General features: G+C 49.3%; 1 protein-coding gene and 1 long non-coding RNA gene across 6 annotated transcripts in view; both read left to right on the top strand.

Moving 5' to 3' along the window:
* The first annotated feature begins 1,189 nt into the window (after positions 1-1,189).
* On the top strand, positions 1,190-7,940 carry LOC126050057 (uncharacterized). Its single transcript, XR_007509387.1, has 2 exons — positions 1,190-1,248; positions 2,719-7,940. It is a non-coding gene; the product is annotated as an uncharacterized LOC126050057 (long non-coding RNA).
* A 4,564-nt stretch (positions 7,941-12,504) lies between these two features.
* Positions 12,505-26,846, top strand: part of MBNL3 (muscleblind like splicing regulator 3) — a 167,984-nt gene continuing 153,642 nt past the window's right edge. For 2 of the 5 annotated variants that reach the window (XM_049827413.1, XM_049827401.1), the window contains exon 1: positions 12,716-12,833. Coding sequence is in view for 1 of the 5 variants with exons in the window: in XM_049827409.1 (XP_049683366.1) it covers positions 13,897-13,923 (27 nt within the window). In the remaining 4 variants the exon portion in view is untranslated. Of the gene's footprint in view, positions 12,579-12,715; positions 12,834-13,323; positions 13,924-26,846 lie in introns of those variants that run through there. The other 3 variants (XM_049827406.1, XM_049827403.1, XM_049827409.1) reach the window with 3 other exon arrangements.

Below are 26,846 nucleotides of genomic sequence, written 5' to 3'. Positions count from 1 at the left end.
AATTTTTGGTTCAAAAGCACGGGAAATCAGAATCTGTGAGCATGCAAAGTGCAGCCAGCCGATCGTGCAGCCCCAATAGCTGTTTTTCTGTGCAAATGATAGAATTTCTACTAGAGCAAACATTTTCTCTGGAAATACATTTTAAGGGCCTGTTGTAGTAAATCTATTTTGGATTGCGTCAAGTGCCTAATATTCAATATGTGTTAAATCTAATTTTGGACTCTACACACTAGAGGGAGCTATGGAAAAACCAATTCCCCTGCTGCTGCCAAGCTCCTGCCCTTCTCCCCAAAGCCCTGGCCCCTGCCAGCTCCTGCTCTCTCCCCTGAGAACACGGGTGTCTTTGAGGAGCAAATCCTGAAAATAGCTGTTTGGGGACGTTGGAGGAGCAGTTTTGTTGAAAGTAAAGTGTATTGCTTGAATATGCTGATATTTGTCAACGTTTTAGATGGGAAAAAGGCTTTTATTTCCATCGCATCAAAATGTTGCATTTTGAGAATGTCCTTGGTTAGGTGATGTTGGTCCTTTTGGACAGTTACTCTGTATTCCTGCTCCACACCGAAACTTTGTGTATACAGCCGGGAAAAGCTTTTACACAGGATACTGCTCTCAGCAGGACAAATTGCCACTGTTGAAGGTATCCAGGACCCAATGAAAATGTTTCAGGGGACTGGAAATTATTTTTGCAGCCTTGTTGCATCTGAAATTCCAGCTTTTTCTCCTGCTTCCAGCATCTTTGCTATCCTGCACAGGAGCGGGAGTGGACCGCTGTGGTCCCATCACCCGCAAATTTGCCTAATCTCTTCTTAAAATCCCCTGCACTCCCAATATCTGCAGCTTCCCACGGAGGGGAGTCCTTGGGGCTGGGGGAGAGGGAGCTCCTTTGCTTTTCTTCTGCCTGATCACTCTTTGTGTTGGGAAACAGGGAATGGGATTTCCCAGCTCACCAGCAAAACCCCAGCTTCCAACCACCTCCCTGGCCCCGTTTTCCTCAGCTGAATGATGCTCGTTTATAAAGGCTGACTTGCAACAAAATCTTCTTTTTTTCCTCCTCTGGGAGCTAATATTAGGATCTGGTGACATAATCCCCATGCACTGATGGAGCCTTGAGGAGGTTTATGCACTGCAAGGCCAGGATGTGCCGTACAGCTGCTCCGAGGGCTGTATTTTCACAGTGACAACTTGCACCCATGGCTTTATGGAAAAGAGTGGGGCTGTTAGTGGAACAAGACTGAAATCAGTGCAGAGGTATGAGAATTTAGCCCATGCTGTTATTAATGGTCGTTACAGCGCTGCATATGTGAGGCCTGAATGATAACAGGCGCAGTCTGTTTGCTTTGCTGCGTTACAGTACAACAGCATCTTTGTCGCAGCTTTCATGAGCTGTCTATGCCGCAGCTCGGTTAAGGGCTGCTTTTCTGTCTGTAAGGAAACATCATCTCTGTTAAGGCAGAAATATTTCCCTCTGAACGACAAGAAAAGAAAAGCCGAGCAGTGGTCTTGTCAAGTGCTGTTCCACTGATAAAACAGAAAACAGGACAAAAGTGTCCTCCCATCAAACATGGTTATTCTCGGCAAAGAGCAGGCATCTCCTATTTATTTATTTCCTCTCGCTCCTGTGCTTTTTTTGCGCCACCAGCTGTGTAAAGTTTCAAAGGGGCTCCGGGTCTGATGATGCCGTTCCCCAAAAGGCTTGTCACTGGGAATAAAGCAAGCCAGCAGAAATCCAGGCTGGGAGAGAGCAGCAGACACTAGCTAACTAGTCAGGAAGGCTTTCCAGGATTTCAGCTGAACCTGTCACAGCGGCGGATGCACGGCTCGGCGGGTGGGATACGCACATGGTTGCATTTTGAGGACCACGGGTTTGAGCCGCAGCGGTGCGAGGAGTGGCAATCCTTCCCGTCCTCTCCTGCTCTCCCACGGTGATTAGTGCACCTTCTGTAAATCACGGGGAAAAAAATGTTAGCTGAGTAATGCTTAAACAAAGCATCTGTGTGTTTTGGTACGGTGGGGAGTATGCAGGCTGAGCTGCCCAGCCTGGCCCAAGATCAAATTTAGAGCAGCTTTTAGCTTCTGATGAAGCCCGGCACATGGTTCTGCTTGGGGCAGTGACACACTGAAAGAAGCAATGGAGACTCGTTTGGGAAAGGGAGCTACCTCCTTGGCGTCAGTCACCTCCTGAGTCCACCGATGACCCAGGGAGGTTTATTTGAATCGGTGATGGAGACATTATTCCAACGTGATCTGAAATGCGCACCAGACACAGTATCTGTCAGTGCTGTGATCTGCAGGGAAAGGTCTCCAGGGGGGATGGAGCTGGTTGTGTTGGGAGGTGATGCCGCGATACGGAGGGACACACCAGGGACAGTGTATGTTAGGGTTCCCCTGCATGCTGGGCATTCTTGGGAAACAATTCTTCTCCTTCTCAGGTGCACCTCAGGCTCTCCAAAGGCACAGCTGAGCGCTGAGGGACAGAGTAGTGCCCTTTGTGTTCTTCCCCACTGGTGTACCTAGTTCAGTTAGAAAAAAGGCAGCAAGGCTGGCAGAAGCTGCTCTTTGCGGTTTCCGTATGATGCAGGAACTGAAAGTAGAAACTCTGCTTTTTATGGCTCTCGTAGCAAGGCTTCCCATTTAGCCCAGGAGTAGCAGCTGTTCTCCCGGTTTACAACACACAAACAGACTGCATTGTTTTTTGATTTGCCTTCTTTATTACAGCAGATATTGGATGGGTAGCTCGTGAAAAAAAGCAGGGGAAGACCAGCCCAGCCGGTTTGCTTTCCGACATTTGGGAAATGCTCTTCCAGCACATGCTCTTCCAGGCAAACACCACCCAGGTGACCCTGCGGACGGTGCTGCTTTCTCCAGGTGTGTGGGAAGGGGGTCTTTGGGGCAGAGCGTGCAGGCAGGTGGGTTAGCGAGCTGGCAGTCCCAGGGCAGCCTCATGTATCTGGGATGTGTGCGAGCGCTGGGAGATGCCCCATGAGCCAGGCAAGAACCAGCCTGCAAGGTTGGCTCTGCACGGCTGGCGGAAGCGCTGCAATCAAAAGGGACTTTTTTCCCTCAAGTCGTCAAACACGACTGCGTTAATGTGAGGGAGCAGACAGCTGAGTAGGCAGGGGCCATTTTAACCACACGGTAACGCCTTTTTTTTTTTTTTTTTTTAACCAAGATCACACCTGCAAATGGCTGAACCGATTTCTGTAACTCAGGGTCCTCTGTGTCAGGCGCTCAGGGGCGACTGCTTGCTTGGCTGAGCCTTCTGCAATAGGCACGGGATTTTCTGAGAGCTTCCTCCAGCTCATCTACCCTCCTGGCTGCTCTCGTGGTGCAGCAAAGCAAAGGGGCTTCTGCCAGGGCTTGTCAGGCAGGCCGCTCTGCGGGGCTCTCCTCCGCCTTTCGGGTGACTTGAACGCTTGTGAACTGGAGGCAGGTTACCGGCCCTTGCCGCGGGCAGAGGCTGTGCCAACACGCTGGTTCCTTCAGCTCATCGCTCTGGCGATTACGGCTCCACTCAGCCTTGCAGCGCTGCTGCTCTTCCCTCTCCCGGGGTTTCGGCAGGCACTTCTCCGGTGTAAGGTGGTGTCACTGGGGACTGGGATTCATTTACCAGAACTGTTTCGCGCGCACCCAGATTGGGTGCAGGCTCCGGCCATCGAGGGAGAGGAGCGAATGCCAGCAGCCAGTGAGTCAGCGCGCTCCCTCGGTATTTGCTAGGCTTGGGTGGGGTTCCTCAGAAATGCCAGTTCGCTTCCAGAGAGACATAAATCACTACGTTTATACAAGCTTCAGTTCTGCAGATCCCTGTTTAACAGCCAGGATGGGGCTTACAGTTAATTAAAAAAAAAGAAGAGGGCATGTGAAAGCAAAACCCAAATGTCTTTAATAATTATCCCAAGAGCAAAAAACTTTCCCTCTTCCTTCAGATGATGACAAACACTGGGGAGCAGCTGCCCCCGGAAACTTGGGCCCCTCCTGCCTCCCCTCCCTTTGAAGCTGGGTTTCCTTCCCCTCGGCGGTGCGGCGACGTGACCGGGGACAGCGTGTTCATCACGTGCTGGCACTCTCGCTCTCTGCGGGGCTGTGCCCGGCTGCTCCTACAGCCGCCCGTGTCCTCCCTGCAGAGCGGCTCCTCCGTGGCTGCTTAGGAGAGGGGCAAACGGGGCGGCCGCAGCCGTTTGCAGGCTGCGGAGAGGGAGCGAGCCCTCCTTCCCCGTCTTGCCTGGCTCTGCGCATCTCGGCGTGGGTGGCGCAGGGGGGACAGGAACACTCTTTTGGTGGAGGAAGGAACCAAGCGTTGTCCTGTGGGTTTCCCACCACATCAGTCAGCAAAGAAAAACTCCCAAAGCCTTAGTTTAACACATCTGGGCCTCCCTTATCTGCTCCCACGAATTAACTGGGAGCATCTTTTCCTGCCCTTTCTTTGCTGGTCCAAGTCATCTCATTTGAAAGCCTGACTACCCGATGTTTGGGCTCTTCTCTCCTGCCTGCACCTGATGCTCACAACCACCCATGGCCCATTGCCTCCCTTGTGAATCCTTGTTCCCCTCCGGTGTTTCTACCTTTGATGTTACGTTCCTTCCCTTGTTAAGTCCAAAGAACAAAGCTGTCCTCCCCACGCTCTCAGGTGCTCCTTCTTTTCCTAACTGAGCTCTGCAGTGCAGAGTGATTAATAAAAAATCACAACGTCACCTACAGCCCGCCCCATCGCATCTCTTAATGTCACCACCATGCGAGATTGTGTGGGTTTTCCACTTTTTAGTGTCTCTTTGCTGCAGCAGTTGTTTAAAGAGAGGAGGAAAGCTGAGAAATCCCTCCCCACCTGCCAGAAGAATTGAGTGATTATTTCCGTTTGTGGTGTGGCGGTTTGATATCATCATTCATGGGTATTAAAAACTGTTATTTGCCAACATCAGCTGCTAAAAAGAAAAGATTTCTAATAGTCTACCAGGATTTATCTTACTGAAGGTGTCAGACTGATCCTGGCCTGTCAGCCTTTTATGTAAGATGTTGTCTTCTAAGCTGAGCTCATGGCCTGCGTCTCTGCTTACCCCTCGATAACGCGTGTAAAGTTAATATTCAGTTGTGACCGTTAAAAGCAGCTTCTGCTCGAGTGGGGTTAGGTGTTGCAGACGCATTTCCCGTAGTTAGCAGAGTCAGTAGGAGAGTGCAGGAAAGCAGTGCAGGACCCTCTCACAGCAAATGCTGGGTTTCACTGCCGTGAGGGTGAGCAATGTGCAGAGCGACTGTGGACCCAGAGCCCCGCTGCCCTGGCTTATTGAGGAATTCAGGACAAAACCTTCTGAAGAAAGCTTTGCAGCAAGAAAATGCAACACAACAGCAAGTTAAAGACCAGGGCGGGACTTTATGGTGGGCATGAGGGTGGATCTTCTTCTCCACACACTTTCTTTCTGTGTTTTCCTTGGGGTTTGTCACAGCAGGGGTGGGAGCTGTAATGAGTTACCTCCTTGGTGCTCCCCATAGCAGTGTCTGTCTCGCTCTTTTGATAGTTTTGCAGCCTTTAACAGCAAGAAAGGGAATTAGCTTGTGGCTCACTTCTTAGTACCTCAGAGGATTCATGGTACCAAAAGAATGTGGGACAGGGGAGGGGGTCACAGCACCATCCTGAAGCAGCAGGTCCCTCCAGCAGGGGTTGCAGAGGAGCGCCGAGTCTCACGGCCCTGCAAGGGGATCTGCAAGCAGGTATGAAGGTGATGCTGGCCCGGGGAACAATCTCAGCCTTCATTAGCCCTCTTGGGCCAAATGATTCTGAAATACAGTCTCTTTCTACATATGTGGTGGACTTGGCAGCGTTAGGTTAATGGTTGGACTTGATGACATCAAGGGTCTTTTTTCAACCTAAATGATTCCATATATACACTGTCACCGGGGCACAGCTCTGCAGCCTTATTTCTGCTCTGCCTGTGGATTTGTTCATGTTTTGCATCTGCAGGCAGCCCACGGGCACATTAGCAGGGCTTTGCAGAGGGCAAGCAGGGCCATTGCCACGGCTGGCCCCCGAGGAGACGGCAGGGACAGGCGAGAGTTGGCGGCAGCCTGTGTTTCGGGGAGCTGCCGGCGTGGGCGATGCGGCGGGTGCTCTTCTGTGCTGCAGCCACCGCTCGTGAAAATGGGACCCAAATGGGTTTGTTGGGAGCAAGCCAAAGCTGGAATTAGAGCGTGACTGTTGTGTCCATGGGGGGAGTAACAGCAGCCCCGGACCAGCTCACTGTGTAGGCAAAGAGCTGCCAGGAGGGTTTGGTGGAGCCAGGGGGACAGGGCGATGGAGACGGGGCTGCCATGGGACTGGAGGCTCCGTCCAGTCCTCCTCATTCACTGCTACCTGAGGCTACCTGAGAATCTCATCACTTAAAGGGGTTTAAAATCTCATGGACCTTGGGGGAGAAAGGGGAAAGTGCTGGGGGCTAGGCAGGAGGTAGGAGATCTCTTCCAACTGTGAAAATCCCTGACTGCCTTGTGCTGCCTTGTGTGAGTGGTCATTTACTTCCCAGCCGGAGAGCTGCTCGGTGAGTGCAGCGGCAGGAAATCCCGCTCCATGCTGGAATTGCTCTGGGTCACAGGGTTTGCAGATGCTAATTTCTCCAGTGCCCGGACAGCCATGCCGGCCTGGTGCCGCCAGTCCTGCCCTCCTGCATGTGTGTGCTTGGCAGCCCTGTGCAGTGCGGAGTATCAGGGATATTTCTTCCTCCATCATTACGACTAGCTTACACCACGTGCCACTTTCTGCTGTTTTATTTAGCAGTAAAGAGCACAAGGCTGCTTGCTCGCTGCAGCCTGATGGGGTGAGCATGCCGTGGTGCATAATGCAGGAAGGACATTGAATCTACGTGCTCCTTCTGCTGTCCACGTTCGCAAAACCACAATAATATCGCTTCCCTCCAGACATCTGCCAAAGACACAAACCTCTCCTGCTTTGTAATTCTTGCCCAGGAGGCTTCAGGACACAGATGAGAAGCTGGAGACTAAGGGCCCCCGGTCTGGTCCTCTCTGGCTTCCAGCCCCAAGCACAGAGATCCGGGATATTCCCGTTTCTCCTCTCTGCGGCAGGATTTAAGGTTCACCCAGCTGGTCCTCTGCCTCTTCACAGCGTTGCGTGCACAACCCAGCTGAGCATCCAGCCTCGAATATAGGCCCTTTAAAACCACCAGCTAAACAGCCTGCTGAAGCGCTGCAGTTTTGTGCAAATCCCAGCCCAAGTTACCCAAGCATGGGCATGGCCAGGCTGCCTCGAATGGATGCTGTGAGCAGATCATGCGCTTCCAAAGCGCGTAGCCAGCTGGAGATGTAAAGCGCCTATACGTCCACCCGCAGAGAGGAGCCTGCCTCTCAGCCTGCCCCGTGCCAAATATGGGATGTAGCGTGAGTCAAAATGAGGGACACCAGAAAATAATAGACTTCACATGAAGAAGAGCAGTAATTCGCAGCTGTAAATCACCTTTCATCTACAGATCACAGAGGCGTCTCAAGCACTAATTAACGCAGCCTTGCAGCATCCCTGCCCCATAACTGGCGCGGGGCGATGGTTATTCCATCCGCTGGCACGCGGCCACGTGTCCTTGCAGGCACCTGCAAGAGGGAACTGGCTTGCAGGGCTGGTCCTGTTCCACTTCTCATGGCCACTCTGGAGGTGCCCAGGCACCTGTGCCAAAATGCTGGTGCGTGTCCCAAACGTGTGCGGGAGGTTTGGTGTCTGCTTCCGCAGCAGGCAGGTGAAGATGGGCCAGGGCTTTGCACCAGTGAACGGACAGGGGGAGCAGAACCCACTCTGGATCCAGTCCATTGATGCCTTCATTTTCACTTGGTGTTTTCTATGTGGAAATCACTATTTAGGACAAAGAAAACTTGAGCAAGGAGGGTAAGACCCTCCAGCAGAAAAGAACCCTAGCAGGGTTGTAAATAAATTATGGCAGGAAAGTTTCCAATCTCCTAAAGTTTTCAGAAATTTGTGTGGGTGTGTATGTGTACATATATATATATATATATATTTATTTAAAAATATTTTCAAAAAAGCTAGGGTTCTTTAACCTTAGTAGATTTCTATGTGAAGTTGGACACACCCAAAGCACTTGTTACCTTGGGCATGGAGCAGAGAAGGCAGGTTTGCAAGGATCTGTATGTGAGGTTGTTCGTATTTCTCAGGCAGCGTGTGGAAGCCTGGCCAGTCCCAAGTCCCCTGCTTCCCTGAGTTGAGGGATCTTTCCTGGGGAAAATCAAATATGCTTTTCTGGGAAGAATTTAGGTGTGAGATAAGAAGTGGCATAATCAGGAAATTTCCCAGTTAGCTGTTGGTGCACCAGACTCATCTTCCCTCCCTCTGGGCTGGGTACAACAGACACCCTGCGGCACGACGGTGCCTGAAGGATGTAACAGGAGACTCTGGGCTACAAAACTTGTCTATTTTGAGTTTTCAGTGAGAAAAATGAAGCAGAAGTTACTGGGCATGTGGGAATTCCAGCATGTGGGAACTGAAATGTAAGACTGTGAAATATGGGAGAGGGGAATCAGGCTGGGTAGTCTCTCTCTGCATTCAAAACGTTTATGAACACTGTTGAAATACTGTGTGTGAGCATTTTGCATGGCTGAAAACAGCTCTGCAAGGTGCCGGGTGACAGTGCAAGCCAGCCCCTGGCATCGTGCGGCTCCCGGCACTGCGTTACTGTCACGCCAGGAGCTTTGCCGTGCAAAGAAAGCACAACTGGAGCCTGCTGCTTTGTCCATGTTACAAGCAGGTAAATTAAAGGTTAGAGAGATTGTAATTTGCTTCAGGACATAGAGAACATTGGGGCAGGATTGAGACCTGCAAGCCCTAGCTGACAGTCCCTTGCTCCGACCTGCATGGTGTGGGATTTGTTTCCTTCGTTAAAAATAACCTTGTTTATAACCTCTGTTTCATGATTCAGCTTTTCTGCAGTCAGCAACCGATCGCCATCTGTCCTGGTTTCAGCTGGGATAGAGTTAATTTTCTTTCTAGTAGCTGGTATAGTGTTATGTTTTGGGTTCAGTATAAGAATGTTGATAACACACTGATGTTTTCAGGTGTTGCTAAATAGTGTTTATACTAAGTCAAGGGTTTTCCAGCTTCTCATGCCCAGCCAGCAAGAAGGCTGGAGGGGCACAAGAAGTTGGGAGGGGACACAGCCAGGACACTGGCCAAAGGAATATTCCATAACCATGTGACATCATGCCCAGCATGTAAACTGGGGGGAGTTGGCCTGGGGCGGGGGGGGGGGGAACACTGCTCGGGAACTAACTGGGCATCGGCCAGCGAGTGGTGAGCAATTGCACTGTGCATCACTTGTTTTGTATATGCCAATTCTTTTATTATTATTATTGTCATTTTATTATTGTTATTATCTTCATTATTATTGTCTTCCTTTCTGTTCTATTAAACTATTCTTACCTCAACCCATGAGTTTTACTTCTTTTTTTTGCGATTCTCTCCCCCATCCCACTGGGTAGGGGGGAGGTGAGTGAGCGGCTGCGTGGTGCTTAGTTGCTGGCTGGGCTTAAACCACGACACCGTCAAAGCAGGGTAGCATCAGATTTCAGGAGGAAGGTGCAATAGGCTGCTGCAGCTCAGGGATGCTCCTTGCAAAGGGCAGTTCAGCTGAGGAAATGAGGGTTACCTTGTCAAAGGGCTGCTCTTTTTGGAGAGGAGTTCTCTCTGAGATCGCTGTGCCAAATCCTAAACTGCCTGGAGCTCTTGTTGTGCAAATCCCCACCCATGGCTTCTGCCCTGCCAGAAGCACCGGTGCCTCATCACCATGAATGTGGCCCTGTGCAGGCCCAAAGGTACAGACAAACGTGGTTTTCCTGGTTCCTCTCCTCCTTCTTGCCTGTAGGTCAGAGCATCAGACATGCGTTGCTCTACATACGGCGACCCGCAGCCCTACCAGTGGCACAGCTACCAGTTTTACGTCTAAAGCGAGACTCATTGCCAAGAAAAACCTCCTAGAAAGTCCCCCACACCCGCTTTTATTCCTCACGCTGTGGTGTGATGTGAGTCTCTCACAAGCAGCACAGCTCTCCTGGCTTTTAAGAATCACGTTGCCAGGATCTGCTCGCTGCTGTATTATCTTGCCTACAACAATCAGGCGACGCAGCTGCAGTCCACACCTCTTTTAGCAGACTTGGAAGCGGAGGCACAAAATGACCAGGACCAGCGTTTTCCAAAAGCGTCTTGTGATTTTGGGCTAGTTCTGGATTAAGTTGCCACCTTCAGGTGGGTCAGCAGCTGCTGGCCCAAGTGATGTGCCCAAGGCCGTACAGATAATCGGTAGCAGAGACATAAACAGAAGCCAGACCCCTGAGACACAATCCTGTGATGCGAATTTGAGCTCGTCCTTCCTTTTTAGGAGCTGATCCTTTGTCCTTGCAGGAAGAGAAATTTTCCATAAATGTGATTATTTTATTTTTTTTACACATCATTGTGTGTTTAATGTTTAACAGTGGGATCATTATGGTTTTATTAGCAGTATGGAACGCTTTTTCATCTTCAACTGACTTTGCAAACATTAACTAATTGATCTCAGCTATGAATCAGTGATGGTAACTAGGAAGAGAGGCGAAGCGATCTGCTCCTGGTCCCTGGGGAAGTGGTTGTCAGGACAGGGTGCAGACATCAGGGCTCCCACTTTGCTGCTCAGACCACGAACACCGGCGGTTTTATTGCAGTCATTTCCATTAGTGCTGCTCTCAGGGAGGGCCACTCTGTGTGCAATAAACAACCCTCGGCTGCTTCTTTCTGCTTCTGGTTGAGATCACGCTTGACAAAATGTAGCAAATGTCGCCGAACCTCATAAAATGCTGATTTATTTTTTTTTAAAAGTGATTGACTTTGTTTTCTTCGGTGATCCGGTAGCTGCTGGGTGTTTTCAGTTCACCCTAACAAAATGCATAATTAAATTATATTTGTGGGAATCAGATGCTAAAGTCAGAAATGAGTGGTGTTGCTCGCAGCCAAAGTCTGCGAGGTTTTTAAGGGCCACGTTGGCGAAGACTGACTTGAAGCATCCTGAAGACGGCTGCCAGGAAATTAGCTCCTCGTTTGCAGTATGCAGAACATGTACGACGGTTTTATGATTTACTCTCTCATCTGCTTCACATTGCGCCTATTTTCCCTCGCGACTGTCCTGGTGTACGCAATTTTCTGTTGCAAAACAGGAGTGAAAATGAGCACTGCAGCGTGGAAGAGCTGTGCCACTACCCAGGTAAGGGTGGCCAAGCCTGGCAGGGACACGGCCCCTCTGTGGGGGGGGGGGGCTGACAATAGCTTTGGGGACAGAGGGGACCCAGCGGGGGGATGTGACGGTGGCTTTGAGGACAGACGAGATGCGGTTGGGGGGGTTGCGATGGTTGTTTGGGGGACAGAGAGGATACAGCTCCTCAGTGAGGGATGCAATGGTGACTTTGGAGACAAGGGTGGGCGCAGTAGGGGAATGTGATGGTGGCTCTGGAGACGCTGGGGACACAGCGCGGGGATGTGGTGGTGGCTTTGGGGACAGCAGGGACAGAGCAGGAAGGTGTGATGGTGGCTTTGGGGACAGGGTGGAGGTGTGATGGTGGCTTTGGGGACAGAGGGGACACAGTGAGGAGGTGTGACGGTGGTTTTAGGGACAGAGTGGAGGTGTGATGGTGGCTTTGGGGACAGGGTGGAGGTGTGATGGTGGCTTTGGGGATGGAGGGGACACGGCGAGGAGGTGTGACGGTGGCTTTGGGGACAGGGTGGAGGTGTGATGGTGGCTTTGGGGACGGAGGGGACACAGTGAGGAGGTGTGACAGTGGCTTTGGGGACAGGGTGGAGGTGCAACGGTGGGTGGCTTTGGGGACAGCAAGGAGGTGTGATGGTGGCTTTGGGGATGGAGGGGACACAGCGAGGAGGTGTGATGGTGGCTTTGGGGACAGGGTGGAGGTGTGATGGTGGGTTTGGGGACGGAGGGGACACAGAGAGGAGGTGTGACGGTGGCTTTGGGGACAGGGTGGCGGTGCGAGGCTGGCTTTGGGGACAGCGGGGATGCAGCCCCTAGGCAGGTGCCTGTGGTGGCCGCTTTGGGGACAGGGTGGACTCGGTGTGCGCGGGGGCCCGCGGCGGCGGCGGTGGTTTCGGGTCCTGCGGCCGGGAAGAGGTGCTGGGCCCGGCTCCCCGCCTCCGGTGCGCCGGCCGGTGCCCGTGTCACGCCGCTGCAGGCGGCGGGCGGCAGCGGCGACCCCGCAGCTGCGGGAGAAGGTGTCCGGGAGCCCGGAGGGGCAACGCCGATCGGGAGACACCCCCCCCCCGCGGGGCCCGGGAGCGCCGCCGCACGGGTGGGCCGCCTCTCGGCCCGCACCGGCGCCGGGTCGGGCCGGGCCTGCTCGGCGCGGCGCGGCGCGGCCGGCCGGTTGCCATGGCAGCAGCCAGGCGGCGCGGCGGCGCGCGCGGCCGGCGGGGCGCGGCGCGGCCCCGGAGCGTACCATGTGCGCCCGGCGGCGGGAGGCGGCGGAGGGGCTACGACGGCGGCGGCTGCTGCTGCCCTGCTAGCTCCGCCACGGCGGGCCCGGCGACCAGGAGCCGCTGCGTCAATGTAACGGCGGCGGCGGGGCGGGTGGGGGGCAGGGGTGGGGTGGGGTGGGCGCCGCCGCTGAGTGGCATTTCCACGCCGCGCGTGGCCGCCCGCCGCGGGGAAGGGGGGGGGGGGGGGGGGGCGGAGGGCGGGCGGGAGGCGTTAAAATGGCGGCGCGCAGCCGGCCCCCGCGCTAAACCGGCCCCCGTGGCTCGCCCCGTGCCGCCGCGCGTGGCACGGTGCGGCCGCCCGCTGCCTGCTAGCGCCGCCGCTGAGGTAAGCCCGGGCCCGGGTGCGGAGCGGGGGGGCCGGCCGGGCGGCCGGCCGCCCTCCGCCGAGCCGCGGGGCGCCCGGGGTCGGGTCTGACGCGCTCCGGTGTGGTGCTGGTGGGGGGGGAGGTTGGAGAGCCTGTCTGTGGCGGCGGCGGCGGGGGGTCGTCCCGCGGCCGGGGCTCGGCGGCCGCTGGCGGTTGTCCCGGGAGCGGCGGCGGGCTGGCCCGGGGGTGCCGGCGCGGCTCCTTGGCGGCGCTTCGCTCCTTTGTCTGCCGGCGGCGGGCGGGCGGGCGGCCGCGGCCCCGCTCCGCCGGCGGCGGCGGTGGCGGCGGGAGCGTCTGCGGTGCGTTGCTAGGGTGTCGCTTCGTTCTTAAGGAAAAAACAATTAAAAAAACCCGCAGCAAAACTAATTTTTGCAGCCGAAAGTGTTGCAGGCGCTGTCTTAACCCGCGAACGCCTCGTAGCGTAGCGAAATGCCTGCTCAGAGGAGGGTGGAAGCGGACTCTGACTTCCGAAAAAGCAGCACAAACTATCTGGAGGACTCCCCTACTGCTACAGCAATGAGAGAGGGGCCTGAGGGGAGGGGGGATTTTTTTTTTCCTTTTTCTTTTTTTTTTTTTTTTTTTTATTGGATTCGTATGAAGACATGCGCATTTGTTCGTTCTTGCCACCGCACTGGAGTCTGCCTAGAAACAAAGAACACAGCCTGGCGAAGTTGATGCTGGCTCTGAAAGTGTCTGGCTTTTTTTTCCTTTTTTGCCTCATTTACTTGTGCCATAGTTAAAAGCCTCGAGATAGTTCCTTAAATTATTTGCATGTGCCTGCTGATGGAGGCCCCCCCCTCCCCCCGCTTTTGCCCCCCTCGACCCTACCAGGCCAGGTCTACGCATTTCAGAAAGTGCAGCCATGATAGATGGAGCAACTTCTCCCATTTTCACCCAGCCCCGTGGTATGACAGTTCGCAGTAGGTGTGCCTTCCGACGGGGAGCCACCCCCTTGCTGAATCATCGTGGAGCGATGGCCGGACAGCTCGTCCGCTCGGGGAACAAAATATTCCCCTGTAGAGCATGAGGCGGTGGCGAGGCGAGACACAAGTAAGAGACCTGTTAGCATTCGGCTCAGACGCGGGCGAACGGTTGCAGGGAGAAAACCTTTCCTTTCCATGGCAGCGGGAGCTGCGGATGCGGCTTTGAGCTAAAAGGCAAGACGTGCGATGCAGTAAGGAACGTCCCCTGCCTTTGAGGTAGTGAAACTCCGGGGGCCTGATCCTGCAGCTCTTGATTCTCTGAAAACTCCTTTCTTGCACGGATAGGCTCTGTGCAAGATCCACACCTGGCTCGGGGAGCGACATGCAAATTCGTGGTATTGTGCAGTGGTGGTGATGAGGAGTAATTCTGTAACGTGTTTGCACAGACAGCCGTGTGGGCAGCAGTGTTGTGTCTGTGCTGTTTGCCTGAAACTAGTTTGTTCTGCACTGGTAAAAGTTGTCGCCTTTGGTACTGCAAGGAAATAATGACTTTACCTTTTAGGGGCTTGGGGTGCGCGTGTGTCAGATGCTGAAGTGCTGCTAGGTATTCCTGCCTTTATTCAAAGGATGCCAAAAGTATCCTTTTGAGGCTACTCCTTTGGAGTGAGAGGTGGGATGAGCAATTTTGAGCTGGGATGTATCAGGCAAGACTAAATTGCAGCAGTTGTTGGACATGTAATGTGATCCTGTAATTAGAGCGAGGCAATGGTCTATACCATGTTGAAACTATCGAGTGTCTTGAGTTGGAGCAGTCTGAATTAAGCTAGTTCTTCTGGGATTAAGCAGAAGCAGAAGTAATGCAGTTAAAGTTTCCATACGGCAGCTTCCATGAGGTTGCAGAGATGTTTTCCCCCTATGGGTCCTCCTTGCGGGTATTTTGCTTTTAAGGTAGTACGTGGAGGCTGCAATGGTGCTGCTCTCAGGTTGGAGAAACGCCTTACGTGGCACGGTCCTGCTCCTTGGAGCTTTATTTACTAATGAAGGTCCAAATCGTGTATCTCAGCCCTGGGGCGGGGGAAGCTCCTGAAGGAAGGACTTAAAGGTTCAGCTTTGGGCAGAACTGAAGGATCTAAAGGACTCTCTAATTTGGTCTTAAAACTTCCCTGCCCCCACCATTCTCTATACCCCCAAAAAGATGTGTGTTAGCAAGTGGTCTGGTGGAGAGCCTGCAATCTGTGGTCTTTCCAGTGTTCCTGCCAATGGGGCAGGATCCTCGAGGGGCTCTCGAGCGGCTTTGGTTTGCTGTAGGGTTGTACTAGTGTGGAGCTGTGAGGGTACAGTCGTGCACAGGCAGACCTGTGAGGCTGTGCAGAGTTACGGTGTGTGGGCACCAGCCCTTCTCACGGATGCTAATTTCCCTTGGTGTGTGCGTGTGTGTGTATATATATATAGACATGGTACATATTTAAATGAAGTCATTTTAAAGTAGCGATGGCCCAGAAAAGTTTGAGAGCTATTTCAGTGTTTGAGTGTTTCTCTTTGAAAGACAATGGACTGTGCAGAAGCTTCTAGGTATTACGGGATACGCTTATAGCAGGAGAAGGTGCAGTCTGCTCTCGGGCGTAGCCGGCCTTCCCAGAAGCGGCTGAGTTTTACGTATGCACCTGGTTCAGCCTGTATACAGCTGTATGTCTGTTGCAGGTCTGGTGCTATCCTCCAGGTGGTTTGGGATATACTGGCAGGGGCCCAAAGTAGACCTGGTGGTCAGTGAGGAAACAAGCCCCTTGGTGCTGTAACCTCTGTGCTGCTCAGCCTCCTGCAGCATCTGGCCAGGTCTGGAGAAGTCAGGGTGTCACCACCGTGGGGGAGTGAGGGATCCTCATGGAGAAAGAGCAAGCGGATCTGGGGCTGCCATTCTTCCCTCCCAGTGCTGGCCCATGTGCTGCAGGAAGGTTACTGACCAGTAGGGATGCTGGGCAGTTGTCCTTCTGAGGTGCGGGGGTGCTGCATCCACATAGAGGATTCTCTGATGGGTTTTGAGCCCAGTTCCACTTCACAAGCAGTAGTGGCCTGCTCTGCCTCCTCCTTCTCTGTTGGAGAATGGCTGGCATGAGGCTTAAATCTTAGTCTTAGATTTTTACAGACCTAGAAGTTTTCTCCTGGGCTTGCCCCATCTTAGCAAGATGAATACACAGACCTTAGAGTTTTGCACTTGCCACAAGAAGCGAGGTTTTGAGAGGCTGTGCTGCACGTTTAAGGGAATCTCAGAGCGGGACTTAAAAACTCGTGACTGCAAAGGAGGGGAGGTTGGCTTTCTTACCTTTTGCAGTGTAGCTTGCAAATCAGTTTTGAAGCTGGTGCTGTGGTGGAAAAAGTGGTCCTGCTTCCAGCCCTTTCCTCCAGTCTCTTCACCATCCTTGTGGATTAAGAATAACCTTGCAGAACAACAAGAAAGAGAGTGATGCTCATTTTAGCCGTCACCGTTTCTTTGGTTTGCTTCTCCACGTGGCCACAGAAACTGTTGTGTTGGTGCAAGGACCTGGGGTGCACAGGCAGGACTGCTGCTTTTATTAGCAGCACTGGCTTATGCCGAGTTAAACCGATGGCAAAACTGCATTGCTAGTGTCTTGCAAATGGGCCTTTCTTCATGCACAATTCAAACCACAGCTTTTCTAGTCACCAGTGCCTGCAGCTTAGTCAGGAGCCTGAAAGCAAATGAAGATTTTCTTTGTGGCTAATGCAGGCACAGGTGACTGATGAATCTGCAGTCAGGATTTGGTGACTGATGCCTGTAGCAGGACACCCCTGCCGTGCCGGTCGTGAGAGCTTGGCTTTGGCAATGGAGCAAACCATTGTGTGACTCGGATGTGTTGGGAAAGAGTACGCAGCCTTCACAGGAGCAGGCTTTTCTGACCATGAACATACTAGAAGTCATGTGTGGAAACTAAAATGAGTACTAGAAACACGAGGCTGCTCATTGAGAGGAAGGCTGCGTGCTGAAAAGCGGGAGTTTGCTTAGATCTCGGTTTCCAAAGGTAGTCATAGGAGCTGTGGCTCTCTTGCTGTGCTCTGAAAAGAAGAGTGCAAACATCCAACCAAAGGAGAACTGCTATCGCAGACAGACATAGCATCCTGCATTTGGGTTACCCAGGTCCAGCCTCCAAGCACCCAGCAGGAAAAATGTGAGGAAAAAATTGTTTGCAACATGATAGAAATGGTTGGGGAGTGATCACAGCCTGCAAGCAGGGGGGAAAGGATGTCTTTATTGAACAGTGTGTGTTTGCTCTTAAAATCCCTTAAAAGCTCTGAAGCTCAAGCTTGCTTGATTTGCTGTGTTTGCTATTTCAGTGAGAAGTTTCAATTCAGTGTGGACGAGTTGATGCAGGAGTTGTTCCCTTTTAGGTGATAGGGAACCAGTTACCCATGTGTAATGCACTGGTTTGCTTGTTGGACTGAGTTTTTTGTGAGTTTCTTTTTAATTGGTGTAGTCCAGACCTCTGGGCAGTGCATGCATCCTTCTCTACGGCAATGCTCAGGTCCTAATTTGTCATATGATTTAAGCACAGACTTGTCTCTCTTGCTGAAGCACAGTTTTTAAGCCGGAGCATTTGTAATAAGATAACATTTTGTAATTCTCTGTTCACCTTTAATGCGGCATCACAGGTACCCCAGACTTAGTACATGTGTCTGCTCCTGGAATGGAGTTCCTCACTGTGCCCCCCAAGTACAGAAACAGTATAAATTGATACTTTTAGTTTGTTTTCTGTAGGTTCCTGTGTGTGTGCAAATTGCTGACCCTGGTTTACCTGAGTTTGTGCTTGCGATGCTTTTGCAGTTGGGCACCTCTTGCCTGCTAAGCTGTGGCAGTGTGTGTTGTTCTTTTAAAAGGTGTGTATCCTCCCCTTTTTCCATGCCATCTTCCAGGAAGGATTGTCTACCCAGAGCGATGTTATCTTCCCCCATTTTAAATGGTGTCAGCAGATACTTATTTTTTCCCTTCTCCCGTTCCAGTGCTAAGTACCCACCATGGGAATGAGTCGTCTTGTATTACTCACATGGAGCAAATCTGTGGCTTGGCCTCCAAATTATATGGCCCTGTTCAGCAAGGGTGAGGTCCTCTGAGGCCCAAGTAAAGGTGCCAGGATCTCTTTGCCTGCGTGGTTTTTCTTTTTTTTTTTTTTTTTTTTTTTTTTTTTTTTTTTTTTTTTTTTGTAAAAGCACGTAGGCTGATAGCGAGCTGAAAAACCGGTGGCCTTCAGAGCTGGGTATTTTATGTCTGAGGGCTTCTGAATGCATAAAATCAGAGAGAATGTGTCTGTGTAATCCGATCTGCTCTTGAAAGCCTTGCAGAGGGCTGCACGCTGCAGACATAAGCTGTGTCAATAAGAACTCTATTCACCCTCGGAAAACAGCCTTGTGATCAGGTTTGACTGGCAGGCTTCCTAAGGGAGGGCCGTTTTTTGAGAAAGAGCTCCGATTTTTTGGCGGCACTTCTGACTGCCTTTCGGACTCCCACTTATTGTTCTTTCCTTGGTGTGATAAACTTGGATTTTTTTTTTTAATTTTTATTTTGCTTGGAGGTTGCTGGGGCAGAGGGAGGATTTCATGCAGCGTGATAACAGGGGTGTGGGGGGAGTTTTCTTCCTCGCAGTGCAACCCCTCTGCCAAAGCAGCATTTAGGAGCGCGAAGGTGATGGATTTAAAAGAATACGAGGTAGGACTGGAGGTCGCTGCGTGCTGGAAAGCATACTCATGGGCATGCGTGGGATACTTTCTTGCAAAACAGTGGCACAAAATACCTGTTCTTGTAAAAGTCTTAGATGGTAACGCACAAAATATGTGGTTGTGCATGTTTATGTGCTTTTTTCACTCAGTTCTGCAGATGTCTGTATTACCCAGAAGTGTTGGGTGAAATTCTGCTTTCGGTAATGCTGGCATAAATCTGCTGCGAAGGCAGTGTTGTACTAATGACTGTAATTTGCTGGTTGCTGTTATTTTTTTAAAAAAATTCACGAGTCAAAAATCCTATTCTGCTTTATGAAGTATTCTACACCTGGCATGTGTAATGAACGAGTTAACTTTTTTCATGAAATCGGGAAGGGAGAAGAGACATATTGAGATTTAATAGATACCTTGTGTAAGTAACAAGGCTTGCTTAAACGGTGCATAAAGGTCACGGGAAGAGGGCAACGGCTATAACTTACTAACTAAAGAAGGAAAAGAACAACAGCTATAACTTACTAGATAAGGAGGAAAAAGACAACAACTACAATTTACCAGATAAAGGGATTAATTATGCCAAGACTGTACTTCTCCACATCAAAAGACATTTTACATCAAAAGACACTTGTCCTTGAGAAGATCAACCAAATCTGCCTAGTAACAAACCTGCATGAGTGAAGAAAGAAGAAGCGGGACAAGGCGGAGACTTGCAAGAAAGGGGTGCATGAACTGTATATAAGGAATGTAACTATAACATAAAGTTGTGAGCTTGTGGCAGAGCACTGCCTCCCCGGCCGCCCAGCGCTGTTTTGCTCTCCTGTCGCTTGCTAATAAATTCGACCTTTTTTTATTCACTACAAATTGGCTCCTCCAATTTGTCATGAGCGTCTATAACAAATTTGGTGCCGTGGCTCGGATCCAGGTTCTTTGGTGCGGGCCTTCGCAAGCGGGGAGGCGCCCTATCCCCGGATAGCCCCGTCTTGAGGAGGTGCTGCCACCACACCCTGGACCTGCAAACCCCTTTAAATTACGATAACTGAGCAAAAGAACCTGCAGGACCCCTTAAATTTTGTGCACGAAGACCAAGCGAAGACCCCAGGAGTGGGTGAGTATATAAGTTGTGAGCCGTTTGGTTGGGGTGGTTATCCCGAGGTGCGACTGTGTGAGAGGTCTCTCTGAGATCACGCGAGTGCGGACCCTCCAGTAGTGCAGTTCTCGTAGCCCGCGAGGGAGCGAGTCACGACCGAGGGGATGTGAGTGTGTGTGTGGATAAGGCCACCTCGGAAGATGGGGCAGAGGAAAAGCAAGCCCTCTGGATCCATGGGGATGGGGAAGAAAGATAAGTTACCAGGCATACCCCCTGATAGTCCCTTAGGCCTGATGATAAGATATTGGGACAGTTCACCAAAGAGAAAAGATAAGTCTAAGGAAAAAATGATTAATTATTGTATTGAGATTTGGGGTGGGAAACCTCTCAGCAATCCTCATGTACTCTGGCCCGTGTTCGGGTCTTCTGAGGATTGGGTATGTCAAGCTCTGAATGTATATATGAACCAAAAAGAACCTTTTTAGTTTAGAAGAAAGTGAATATGCCAGCCTCTGGATAATATCCTCAGCTAGAAGTTATATTTTTGCCTTAACCGACAAGAAAAAGACGAAGGGACCCCCACGCAAACAGTGGGACTGAACTAACCAACCCCTCCCCACCCCCGTATGTCCCGGCTCCGAATCCCCCGCCATCCCCGAATCCATCACCCCCTCCATCCCCACACCAAATATTTCCTCAATTACCCACTCACCCGACCCGTTCTGCTCCGGTAGAAACACAGGGGATGAAAACTTGAAGTAGGACTTGGAGAGACCAAGAAGCGACACATTTATTGCCCCTAAGAGAAGTTGCCATGGGGGGAAATCAGGGTGGAGTGGGATTTGTATCAGTACCCATAAATTCTGGGGACGTCCGAGAATTTAAGAAGGAAATGGGAAGTTTACTCGAGGACCCTCTAAGGGTCTCCGAAAGACTAGATCAATTTTTAGACCCTGGTGTTTACACCTGGGATGAAATTCAGGCTATCTTAAGAATACTCTTCACATCTGAAGAAAGGGACATGATTAGGAGATCAGGGATGAGACACTGGGACCAAAGACATCAACATAGGCCCCAGGGAGATGTGAAATGGCCCCTACAGAGACCAAGTTGGAACCGTCAGGTTGCGGGAGATAGACAGAGTGTGAGTGATTTGAGAGACATGGTGATTTGGGGAGTGTGGGAAACGGTTCCCGGAGGTCAGGATGTAAATGGAGCCTTCGGTGAGTGTCAGACGGGAGATGAAGCTCCGACTGACTAGTTGGAAAGATTGGAGAGAGGTTTACAGTTGTGTTCTGGAGTTGGCCCTGGTGCAGCCGTGGGTCAAGCCCTGCTGAGGACATGGTTTGTGGCTGGATCGTAAGTGGACATAAGAAAGAAATTAGAGAAGTTAGAAGACTGGCAGGACAGAGGGTTAGACGAGTTGTTGAGAGAGACTCAGGGGGTGTATGTATGTGGAGATGAGGAAAGCCGATTGGACCGGAAAGTAGAGAAGCAGGAGTTGAATGCTATTGTTGTGAGAAGAGAGGGCACTTGAAGCAGAGTTGTGGAAGGAAACAATAGGATGAACAGATGTTTGGAAGTGAATGGGGGAGTCAGGGGCTCTGCTTATTGGGGACTGGAACATCTATGGAGCCCTGAGTGGAATTGAGGTTGAGTCCCCAAAGGGAGGGAGTGGAGTTTTTGGTGGATGCAGGGGCCGAGGGATCCACCGTTCAGGGGCTGCCCTCCGGTTACACCCTTGCTGGGAACACCGTGAATATTGTGGGTGCAAAAGGGAAACCTCTTGAGGTCCTTGGTGATTTACTCCCTGGGGCAGAATACGGTTTGTTAAGAGGGGATTTGATTTTGAAATTGAACTTGAGCGTTCAGGGTCAGGGAGAGGAGTCCGGCTCTGTGTGGTTGAGGCGGAGCCGGCGCTGCAGCGGCAATGGGCAAGGTCCTTTGTTGCTGCAGCAGCAGCAACAACAGCGGCGGGGGCAGCTCCCCCTTGGCAGCGGCCACCGCCTCTCCTCGCACCGCGGGGCTACAATTGAAGTCAACTCTGTAAACAACCAAAGAGAGTGGGACTTTCTGTGCGACTGCTGTATCGCTGTCGATGACAACAATTCAGATGGACTGTGCTACCACAAGGGTTCACAGAGTCACCAAATCTATCTGGACAAACTTTAGAGAAAATTTTACAAGATTTCATTTCTACCCAGAGAAGTCAAGTTATTACATTATGTGGATGATCTATTAATAACAGGAGAAACTAAAGAAGGAACCCAAGAAATGACTATGAAATTGTAAAACCCCCACAAACTAAAAAGGAAATTCGACAAATATTGGGATTACTAAGATATTGTAAACCATGGCTTAAAAACTAGAGTGAAAAGGTGAAATTAACTAATAACCAACTTAAATGGTCTACAAAAGATGATCAAAAATTAAAGAAAATAAAAAGGGCATTAATACAGACACCTGTATTAAGCCTCACAGATATAAAAAAAACCCACAACAAACCCCCTTTTTTTTTGTGAATAGTCCTTGCTCAAGACTGGGCAGGAATTAAAAAAACCCGTGAGGTATTGTTCTAAGTTACTTGATCCAGTAAGTAGAGAATGGCCTACTTGTCTCCAAGCTTTGGTCACTACGGCATTATTAATGAAGGAAGTTAGAAAGATTACCTTTACTACCCCTTTAAAAGTGTATACTCCACATAATGTCAGAAGTGTTTACAACAGAAAGTGGAAAAATGGCTAACAGATAGCCGGATCCTAAAATATGAAACAATATTGATTGACTCCCCTAATTTAGAACTGAGGGTAACCTCTGCTCAGAGTCCAGCACATTTTGCTTGGAAAACCATTGAAAAAATTACAACATAACTGCTTAAAGATAATTGAGACCCAGACTAAAGTGAGACAATAATTAATAAGAACCTAAAACCTGTAGAATCAGGACCTCTAAGCCCATCATGGTCAGCTCAGGCTTGTGAGCTGTATGCCCTATATAAGGCCCTAGAATTATTAAAGAGAAAAAAAAAATGGGACTATATTTACAGATTACAGAAATACAATATGGAGTAGTTCACGCTTCTGGAAAAATTTGGAAAGAAAAAGGTTTAATTAATACTCAAGGGAAGAATCTTATACATCAAGAATTAATAACAAAAATGTTAAGAGCATTAAGAAAACCAAAGGAGATAGCAGTGGTACATATGAGAAGACATCAAAAAAGATTAGAATACCGAATCAGAGAGAGTAATTTGTTAGATAGAGAGGCCCAGGAAGCAGCCTTGAGGACTCAAGTCACCAAAATTAACATAGTAATTTTCTTTGTGTTCCTATATAATGGTCCTAAGGGTAAAATATGTTGCTCTGTTGTAAAGCCTCTGTACCAAAGAATTGCGTTTTGCCTCTGAATATTTAAGGTTACCAATAAACTATTCTTGTTGGCAGGTTAATAAGAATATAAACACTATACAGTCCTGTGTTGATACTTAATTGTGTTTACAGACAAAATTAAAAGACTTTACTAGCTATCTGAAAAGTAATACTCATTTCAAGTTGTTAAAAATATATAACTATTTCAAACTAGTTACTTGCTTCTTACTTGATTTGGAAAAGGACTGTAAGCGATTAGGGTGAAAACCAATTCGTATGGCTGTTACAAGTTGTCTCACAGGTATTTATAACAGCATCTTTTTCAAATACTTTGGTAGTTGTACATATTTTGAAAATATTTCATTAAATTTATTAACTTAAAGACAAATGAAAATTTAAATATACACAAGGCTGCTTAACTTGTCAATAATGAATGTGCGACAGTGTCTATTGAAGAGTTACTTATGGAATATGACATATAGAATGCTAATATGCAGAGATATACTGAACCCTAGTAACATTCATAATATTTTAAAAAAATCAATCGACAAGCAGCCACAGGAAAGAAAAAAACGGCTTATAGACCTTTTGAGAAAATACAAGTTGATTTCACTGAATTACCCAAGTGTCCTGGTTTCAGCTGGGATAGAGTTAACTGTCTTCCTAGTAGCTGATACAGTGCTGTGTTTTGAGTTCAGTATGTGAAGAATGTTGATAACACACTGATGTTTTCAGTTGTTGCTCGGTGGTGTTTGGACTGTAGTCGGGGATTTTTCAGCTTCTCATGCCCGGCCGGCGAGAGGGCTGGAGGGGCGCGGGGGGTTGGCGCGGGACGCGCCCGGGGTGGGTGACCTGGACTGGCCGACGGGGTATTCCGTGCCATGGGACGTCCCATCTAGTATAGGAACTGGGAATGGGCGGGGGGGGGAGTCGCCGCTCGGGGACTGGCTGGGTGTCGGTCGGCGGGTGGTGGACAATTGCCCTGTGCATCATTTGTACATTCCAATCCTTTTATTACTACTGTTATCATTTTATTAGTGTTATCATTATTAGTTTCTTCTTTTCTGTTCTATTAAGCCGTTCTTATCTCAACCCACGAGTTTCACTTCTTTTTCCCGATTTTCTCCCCCATCCCACTGGCTGGGGGGGAGTGAGTGAGCAGCTGCATGGTGCTTAGTTACTGTCTGGGGTTAAACCACATCAATCCATTTTGACACACAACGTGGAGCGCGAAGGGTTGAGATAATGACAAACCTGACCAGAGCTTGTTAAAACAAATTTGTTACCAATCCAACACTCCAAGGTTGAAGATACATCTATCCATACCTACATAACTACCTTAGCAAAGGTCATGAGAGACAACCACCAGAAAGGAATAATAGAGCAAACAGTTCCCTTGGGATTTCCTATTCATAAAATTGAGCCTAGGGACCACGTGCTGATAAAAATGGGGAAAGAAACATCTCTAAACCCCCGTTGGGAAGGTCTGTTTCTTGTTCTTTTGACTACAGATACAGCCATCCGGACGGCGGAAAAGGGATAGACCCATGCTACTTGGGTTAAAGGACCGATCCACACTTCTCATTGGAAAGTGGCTAACAACACGGAGGACTTGAAGGTTACTTTGAAGAGAAAGAACCGATGAGTAAACCTATGATCATCAACTGTGTAAATCTATATTGTAATTACTATCCATTTGTATGTTATAAGTGTATAGTGTGTCAGGGAAAGTGGTGGAACCATTACCGTTACGGGTATTCCCCCAGAGGGGTTTGTCAAGAGTGTCACGATCGAGAAAGACAATTAACTGACAAGGCCTTACGCCTAGGGGTTGTAGTAAGAAAAATTGAAGAGGATTCCACTGAGTGGTGGGAAATATTTGTAAAAGGAATACATCCCGAATGATATTGTTATCATTCAATGAACCTTGCCCTAACGTAACAATAATAACTAACATAAATTGTAGAAAAACGGTCGTGCGAGTGAGTTGCTACTTGTGAGAAGTGAGAAGATAAAAATTGGAGTGCTTACAAAATAAGACAGGCCAAGCAGCCTAACAAGTGCTCCCCTGAAGAATACATTTGCTCTCGAGAAGATGGTACATCCCATTGCTCGAAGCAACCGAGTAGATGGAGAAGGCAGAAATGTACTGCTGTGGGGACTGTTGATGACGAGCTGCCTTAAATACAAAGCTACAGACCCATAGAGTAAGTGCTACCAAGTTGAAAACACCCTAACGTTTCCCACTGACCCAACCTCACTCCACAATGACCTAAAGGATTTAAAAATTAAAGACATAAAAAGGCAAGGATCTTGAGGTATAAAAGAGACACCTTACGATGATATATTAAGTTGGGAAAATAATAATACGCACAATAGTCCATGGATACCACCACTGTTCCCTAGATGTTAGGATCAAGCTCTAATGTCTTTGCTTTATATGTAATTTTAAGCGTTAGAAATGTAAAATTCTTAGTTTTGGTATAAATGAACTCAATACAAGGGAAAAATCTCCATCAACCATACAAATGGACTCTGTCAAGATGGGAAGATTCCACAATTACCCCTAATAGTCTTACTGCTAATCTTAACCTTTGGTCCATGTATTTTAGATAAAGTGATAGCCCTTGTTCAAAGCAGAATAAAATCAATCCGATTAATAGTATTAAAACAACAATATGATAATTTAGATAAAGTAGAAGAAATTGAATCAGAATCAGAAATTACTCCACTTAAAAGAACTCTTATTAGATTGGAAACACAAATTAATGCTAGTACCAAAAAGGAAAACGGGGGACTGTAATCGACAGGGAACCAAATTGCTCCCTGACATTGTGTAATTCGTGTTGAATTAAAAGAAGACAATAAGGCTTACATACCAATCGGGAGGGGGAAGACACATTGTGATTGAACAAATGCTTTGTATAAATAGCAAGGCTTGCTTAAATGTTGTGTAAGGGTCACGAGAAAAGGGCAACGGCTATAACTTACTAGATAAGGAGGGAAAAAGACAACAACTATAACTTACTAGGTAAGGGGATTAACTACCATGACTGCACTTCTGTACATCAAAAGACATTCTACATCAAAAGACACTCCCCCTTGAGAAGATTGACCGAATCCGCCCAATAACAAACCTACACGAGTGAAGAAAGAAGCAAGACAAGGCGGAGATTTACAAGAAAGGGGTGCATGAACTGTATAAAAAGAATGTAACTATAACAGAAAGTTGTGAGCTGTTGGTGGAGCACAGACTCCCCGGCCGCCCAGTGCTGCTTGCTTGCTACTCTCAAATATATGAATTTTATATAGAATTGGCTCTGTCGATTTATAACACTGGGAAAGAAAGGGAAACAGGCTAAGAGCTGCTCAGCTGCAACCAGTCCCTGAGCCTGCTTCTGCCCCGGCTGTCCGTGTGCCCCCAAGCATTGCTCTGCTCTTGTCCCAGCCGGACCCTTCCACTCTCTTGTTGCTGATTTTGGCAAGGGATTCGCTGTTGCAAAAATAAGCTCAAAAGCCCCTCAAGCTCACAGGACCAAGAGTTCCAGCCTGGCCATGTGTGCCAAAACAGGCCCATCCCCTGCCTCTTGCAAGGCCCCACCTTTATCCTTATTCTAAAAATAAAATGCAAGGACATTCCTTCCTAGTTGCTCTGTTCTGTTATTCTGACCTCATTAGACTTTCCCAATAGAAAATTTCATTGAAGTCCTCTATTAGTGGTGAAAACGAACAAGACCATTGGACTTCCTCTGGAAAAAATGCATCTACATCACAGGGAATTGCAGGGAGCCAAATTTCCACTGCTAAGTTTGTGCTGTATGCATGTGTTCCCTCATACACATTTAGTAAACAAAGTTGTCTTCACACTTAGAA

Source organism: Accipiter gentilis, chromosome 24 (assembly GCF_929443795.1).
Source record: "Accipiter gentilis chromosome 24, bAccGen1.1, whole genome shotgun sequence".
Lineage (NCBI taxonomy): Eukaryota > Metazoa > Chordata > Aves > Accipitriformes > Accipitridae > Astur > Astur gentilis.
The sequence above is the reverse complement of the archived record's forward strand: the minus strand, read 5'-3'. Positions and strand labels throughout refer to the sequence as shown.